This window comes from Capsicum annuum, unplaced genomic scaffold, assembly GCF_002878395.1.
Source record: "Capsicum annuum cultivar UCD-10X-F1 unplaced genomic scaffold, UCD10Xv1.1 ctg82411, whole genome shotgun sequence".
In the NCBI taxonomy this organism is placed as follows: domain Eukaryota; kingdom Viridiplantae; phylum Streptophyta; class Magnoliopsida; order Solanales; family Solanaceae; genus Capsicum; species Capsicum annuum.
The window spans coordinates 153,331-160,869 of record NW_025893204.1 but is presented as its reverse complement, the minus strand read 5'-3'; the positions used below and the strand labels follow the sequence as shown (position 1 = coordinate 160,869).

At 30.3% G+C, this 7,539-nt stretch overlaps 1 protein-coding gene across 1 annotated transcript in view; it reads right to left on the bottom strand.

Annotated features, from left to right (window-relative positions):
- Positions 1-270: 270 nt before the first annotated feature.
- The window catches only part of LOC107857395 (uncharacterized protein K02A2.6-like), a 29,329-nt gene continuing 22,060 nt past the window's right edge, over positions 271-7,539 (bottom strand). The window contains exon 2 of the mRNA XM_047405911.1: positions 271-423. Coding sequence (XP_047261867.1) covers positions 271-423 — 153 coding nt within the window. The remainder of the gene's footprint in view (positions 424-7,539) is intronic.

Below are 7,539 nucleotides of genomic sequence, written 5' to 3'. Positions count from 1 at the left end.
TTTATCTTCTCTTTAGTGATTGAATCCCCTACTTTAATAAGAGACTCTTTGTTGAAAATATTCATTACCCACTTTTTTATGCTTTTCTTACTTTGTTATTCTTCTTTTTCTTTGCCATTGCCTTTGATTTTTCTTCATTATTCTCCTGTATAAGTACACCAAAAGTATTTGCAAGTGGGATATCTATTTGATTAGCTTTTTCGGCCTCCCCTACAATGTGGCCATACTTGTCTCTTTTATACTTTTTTCTCCTGGTTAGCCATTATTTCTTCAAATCCTTCCACTTTTGTAACTTTTTGACCTCAATGCTGCTTCATTCTCTTTTTCTTCCTCTGCATCCACTGTTTCTTCATCAATTTTGTCTTCTTTTTGCTTGTCTAATAATTTTGGATAAATATTCCAATATGAATTTTCATCATGACCCTACAAACAACATTCCTTGCAGTATTTGGGTTTATAATCATATTGACTATTAATCCATTTAGACTTAATCTGCCCTGTCACATAATCTTCTTTATTTATCTTCACTCTTTGAGATAATGCGGCAATAAGGTCTACTTCTACCTTCACACTTGCACAACTAGGTCTGGTTTGATTCTTAGTTTCCATGTCTACCGTTAATGGCTTCCCCACTGCAAAAGTAATTGAAAAAATTTCTTTCTTTGTAAAAAAATTAGGAGGTAGGTCCAACATTGATATGCATGCTATACCCACAGTAGTTTCGACATCCAGCTCAAACAATGGATCCCATTTATGCATGCTCATCTGCTAGTACATCTCCTTGACTTTTATATAATAAGCAGTTATTGAGATTATATTCACATAATCTTCTAATATGCTCAATTGAATGAGGATATACCTTGAATCTAACAATCCAGTGGTACATTCTCCTTTATTATCGCATTGAATGTGTATAATCTTTCTCAGCTCCATAATATCAGGTTTCCCATATGAAAATTTACCAATTACATCAAAATTGTAAATTTTCTTTTATAATCAAGCTTTTAACTTCAGACGATATCCACATTATACTAGGTCCCCCTTCAATCATTACTACCAATTTATGAAGGATTTTTCCCTACTACCTTCACTACATCTTGGTTTTAGCAGATTTACATAAGTCATCTTCTTATTAGAATCTCCTATTTTATCCGTAAAACTTTTGACTTCTTTTTTATTTGGATTGTTCATCGGTGAGTCACCCCCACCGAAGGTGGTGTCCATGACAATCGAGATCTTATGGAAGGTTTTTGAATAGGGTTTTTCTAGAGAGTAGATCTCAAATCTAATATCTATTTCAGATTGTTGAATCTTTATGAAATCAAAGTTTTGTCCTAATCTATCTAAAAGTTTCTTTTGTTTAATTTTTGGTATTCAAGGATTTGTACAATTTTTAATATTCTCGTATAATCTTTCTGAATGATTTCTCCCATGTTTATTATAATATATGTAATAGTGTTTAGCTATTGATCATCTTCATGTAACACATGTTCTCCGTTATTAAAATTACACCTAATAACCGAATTATCCTTCAGTCGTCTATATTTTCTTTCTGTTTGTATTTTTAATTCTAAATAATCTAGTTTGTTTAGGATATCTATTGTAATTAACTTTATCCTAATGGAATAGATATCTTACACTATTCCCTATGAAATCTTATTCGTTATGTGAGTATTCTATATCACTTTTGATTCCTTGTAACTCCCACCATAGTGCACTTATATGATCTGTATTAATAAATTCTCTTAATGCAAAGTTTTTTAGTCTTTCTGATAGCTTTGATGTTTCCAATACTTCTAAATAATTACTTAAAGCCTTTTCTATTTTTCAAAATTCTTCACTTTTTTTTATTTCTCTATATAAGTATCAATAATTTACCTGTATTCTTCTAGCAAAGCTATGTCGTTTCATTAATATCTTTTTATATTGTTTTTGGAGTTAAGATGTCCTACCAATTTATATTCTAGTCTAGATATTATGGTGATTAGATAATCTAGTCATTTTTTTTAGAAACAAGAACAAACTGAGAAAATAAGAATAGACTCTACACTTAGTAGATTCAGGATGTACAAAATATATACTAAAAAAGAGTTTTACCATAAAATCTGATAAAAGAACTACCAAATTGTCTATTTTTCTATGGAATATTGGGATGCACAAAATGTATACTAAATAAGAACACGTATGCTCACACTATATGCTTACACTCTAACTTCTTTTTGCTCTATCTTGCTCTGCCTAATGGCATGGGTATTTATAAGCATTCAGTGGACTTCAAAATTGGATTTCAAATTACTTGAAGAATTTATTAACCTGTAGGGTACACTTGTGGCCCCCATCGTCACATGACTTTGTTAAATTTTCTTTGTTATCCATCATCCACTTGTTGTCCACTTTATACCAATCATACATTTTATTGCATCACCGCTTGCGCCATTTTTCATGTCTTCTTTTGTCTTTTATCTTTTGTCATTGCTTATGTAAAATCATCTCAAGTGTCTAAATTATGTAATGATACTGAATCAAAACTCATTCCTGAGTCATCATCTTTATTTAGGTCTTGGGATAATTGATCCATTGCAGGATCATATTCCTCATTTGTTTAATCCATCATCCTGGGTCTTGGCTCTGGCTTTGGATTTTCTAAGATTACTTCTTTTGTTTTTTCATTTACATGTCTTCTAATCGTCTCTACTATCATCTATTGCATTCTTTTATCATTTTTCTTTTTTCTTAGGTAAAAACCTTTTATTTTTTCTAGATTAGATGTATTTTATTCCTTTGTTTGAGAAGTAGCTGGAAGAATTCGTACACTTTGTGGCAAATTATCAGTCATTGCTGTATTTGATGCGTCTTTACTAGTTACCATTTGAACTAGACTAGATGTATCTCTATTTGATACGGTAGATCTTTCAGCATTCATCGGGGAATGTACACCCTTCTTATCCATTTTTAATGATCTGGAGAACTCTTTGAAACAATCTGGTGGGTTTCATGGATCTGTTGATATAATTCAAAATGAAGAATTTTTTCTTATAGGATTCTTATATGTTCTCGCATTTTTTTCTTATATGAGTCTCTTTTTAACTTTGCTAATGCTTTTATTTGCTTGGTTTAGTCTCTTGAAAGCCTTTGTCATAGTTGTATAATGGTCGCAGAAAATTATCTTGTCTGTGTCTTTATGTATATAATACTGGGATTTTTTTAGTATTTGGTCTGAGAGCTGAGGTAATATAATAGTTCGTTCCTAGATTCCCTCTAGCGTAATCTAATGCTTTCCATTAAAGCATTTAAAAAGATGTTGTATGGCCTTTATTACGTTTGCTACTTCTATCCATGTCTGAAATACTAAATACACTTGTTTTTGTATAACGACATAAAATTTAAATCTCTTGTCTTGGTTTTTGCCTAGAAAATAATAGCTTAATACATTTAACACTGAAATGAAATAACTATTATCTCGAGGCATTTTTTTATAAGATATCCATAAGTTGTTCATCAAGCATGTCTGTTGCTTATCTATTCTTGCATCAGCTTTTAGTTTGAAAGTCATATTGGATGGTGGATAACATATTAAACTTTGTGTACCAAACCACATCCTTTCTAGTCATTGGTGTTCAAGCATTGTTTGCAGTTTACATTGTGGATTACTCAATAAGGTTTGCAGATACTTGTCTTTGGTATAATTGTCTTGAGAAGGCGAAGCCTCAGCCTTGCCTTTTACCTTCCTTGCATTCATGTTGAAATAAGAAATGTTTGTTTTTCTGTATAATTATTATACTAAGCTGATCTGTCATGTTATTATATTTTCCTTTTATATGTTCGAATACAATGTTATAAATTGAACTGGCGTCTAGAAAATTTAGCCATCTTCTTTTACTACTATTCTTTTCATTAATTTTTTGATAAAATTTTACTTTAACTTCACCATATGTTCTTACTAATATTTTTGATTTATTTAATATGTAGAGTCTAAGGCTATTTACCCCATAATTACCACTAATATTTCTATGTCTATACTACTCATATTTCATTTCTCTTTACATTTACCACTTTGATAAGCACAAATTCATTCGTATTCTTATCACTATATTTGTTAGTTTTCACCTTTAACACGACTCTCCACCCTTTAAGGCCTCCATCTGTCTCTAATATTAAGTAATTTGTTTCTAGTGGCACAGCCAAGTCTGGGATTTCTTGTACCTTACTTTTAAGTGCCTGAATTAATTTTATGTCTTCTGGATTAAACAATTTCTGTCCTGTGGATCCTGTTTTTAAATATAACGGACCGACTACCTTTCCTAGATCTTTAATGAAGTTTCTTACATAATTTAGTATCCCCAAAAATCTTTGTAAATCTTTTATTTTATCTAAATTATCTGACATTTCTAAAGCCTTTTTTGTTATATGAGGTTGTAGTTTTATTCTTCCATACCCAATGACTACTCCTAGGAAGTTAATACTATTTTTAAATAATTCTATTTTCCTTTTACTAAGGAGCTAATCCATACAATTTTACAAATAAAGTACATAGTTAATAACAGGAGAAGACCCAAATAGTGGACTAGTAACCCTACAGAAGAATTCACTAATAAAAATAGAACAATTAAGTATAAGTATTTGCTATATGAGCCTTATGATTATGGGGTTAATAGTAATAAGTCTAAAAGGACTAGCTAGAAAAAATCTATCAATAAAAATGGCGTAAGCAGTGACGCAATAAAATGAATGATTACTATAAAGTGGATGACAAGTGGATGATGGATAAAAAAAGAAACTCCTCGTCCTGCTATTATTTGTTTTTGGAAATGTGTTCTATATATGGTCTATGCTTCCATATGTAAAATATTAAATTCTATTTTAATAATTCCTATTATTGTTATTTTATTTTCTTACATATCTCTGCATGTTTAAATATGGTTTTCTTGCTAATGACTTTCTTAAGTAATATTTCTTCCTAGGATGATAATCCCGTTTAGATTTCTTATAGCTTTTGTTTTGGTAATCTTGATCATAATTTTGTGTTGTATATATACTTTTATAGAAATTTATCTCATTTTATTTTAACTGTTTTTGTATATGTATGTTTATACCTTTTTCTTGTAATGCTTGCATTACATGTTGTATTTTTTGTCCTATCGACCATTTTGCATCTAGATTTTGTATCACTCCTTCTCTTTTGTACTATTCTTCTTCTATTTCTCTACCTAAGGCTCCTGGTGGTTTATTAAAATGTTTCTTTCCTAAATTATGATCAAAAGCATTTCCACTAATAGTACAATTGTAGAAATAATCATTTAGAAATTCTTTGATCTTAAACCAACTACTTATACCTAAATCGAATTATCCTTTAATCATCTATATTTTCTTTCTGTTTGTATTTTTAAGTCTAAATAATCTAGTTTCTTTAGGGTATGTATTGTAATTAATTAATCTTCTTTTATCTTGTCATTGCGTACGTAAAATCATCTCAAGTGTCTAAATTGTTCGTCATTGCTTACGTAAATTTGTCTTAAGTGTCTAAATTATGTAATGATATAAAGAGAGAGAGAGGGATGGTGAGGGAGAGCACTCTCGCTCCTCTTATACGACCTTCATATTTGTATAGACTAACACGTTGTTTGGATGGTGGTTTTTCATGGTTTCATAAGGTATTGTGATGTATGTTTGGTATTGTACTATACAGCATAGTACCATACAATATTTGGATGGACTATATCGTTCACTATTATTTAATAACTATTTTATTATTTTGTTTGAAGGTATGGTATTGCATCGTAACTATTAAGTTTACGAAAATGCCCTAAATTATAATAAATGTTAAATTTATCAATAATTATAAATAAAATAATTTTCTTCCTGCTAATCTGTCAGAAATTATGTCATGTAAATATATTAAGTTGTTAAATTCATGTAACTTTTAACAAAATCAATACAAGAGTAATCAAAATAAATGTAATCAGATTCATTTTTATAGTAACAAATTTCGTTCCCTTTGGTGTTTTGAAACGTGACCACCAACGACAAGTACAAAGTTTGAACGCATCTTTTGTGTATGCTATGGGTGTATTCGGTATGGAATATAAAAAAAATCTAGGAAATAAATTGTTTCTTACTTATTTTTTAGTGTTCGTTACACAAATAGAAAAATATTTTTTAAAAATATTTATATATATTTAACACAAAAAAATAAGAATGAATAGGATAAGGGAGGTGGGATAAGAAAAAAATTATGAACTTTTTATTAAAAGAATATTTAAGGGTGGGGTAGTAGAGTAGGGGATCAAGGGTAGGGGTAAGGGTGGGGTAAGAATTGATTTAAAAAAAAAAATTAAAAAATATTTATTTTCATAGATGGGTGTATGGGGGTGGGGGGCTGATAGGAGGTGCTGGTGGGGTAAGAAGTTTTTTAAAACTTTTAAAAATAAAAAAATTAGATCGGGAGAGGGACTGGTAAGTGGTGGGGGAGGGGGAGCGGTGGGTGAGGTGGGGTAAGAAAAAATTTAGAATTTTTTTTTTAAAATACAAGTTTTAAAAAAAAATTGGGGTGAGGGTTTGGTAAGGGGTAGGGTCGGGGTAGGGGGTGGGATGAGAAAAATGTTTAAAAATAAATTTCTTTTTGGGCGCCGAGAGGAGAGGAAGCAGGAGATGTAGTTAAATATTATAGGTAAAGGTTAAAATATGATTATATAATATTAAATAAAGGCATAACTGGAAAAAAAAATACACAAACCATAGGATACCACCAAATAGGTGGTTACATAAAGTGAGGGTTTTCATGATTATCAAACCAAGAAATTAAATCATACCGTACCACACATTTTCAAAAACAAATCAAAACATTCATTGTTCTTTTAGTAACCATACCATATCATACCATGCAAAACCAACATCCAAAAAGTGTGTAAATAGGTGGATTTCTTAGGGTCATATAAATGGAAATAAAATGTTATTATTGTGTTATCGCTCTATAGTGACATGTATTTATACCCAAATATCTAATTTAATTTTCATAAGTATTAATTAAATTTAAAATATATATTTACTTGACTATAGCTAGGTGATAATATACAAAAAAAAAAAAATGTATCGTGTGCATTATTATTATGACTTCCTTTGAAGCTCAATCTGTTGAGAGAGATTAGTAGAATTTAGCCAACAAGAAGATGTGAAGGTTCGACTGATCTAGTCTTATCCTTGAAGAAGCTAATACTTTCAGAGGTCATGATTTGAAATAGATGCCTGCATGTAGTCGAAGAAGTCCTCATCTAAATCTACTACACGGTGTCAGTGAGATTTATTGACGTTTGAAGTGAAGTCGCTCCAACTCTAGCATTTGAAATCCCATAAATTGCAACTGTAGGGTTGAGGCTTCTTTTTTCTTCAGCTCACTCAGCTGGACGGCATCTTCTTCGCTGTTTTGGTTATTCATCAGTGTATTAGAGAAGATTCTAGAAGGACAATTGAGTTTCTTTAAGCTGATATATTAAGTTGTTTTATTTTATTTTATTTTATTTTAGTTAGGATCTTGTATTTTTT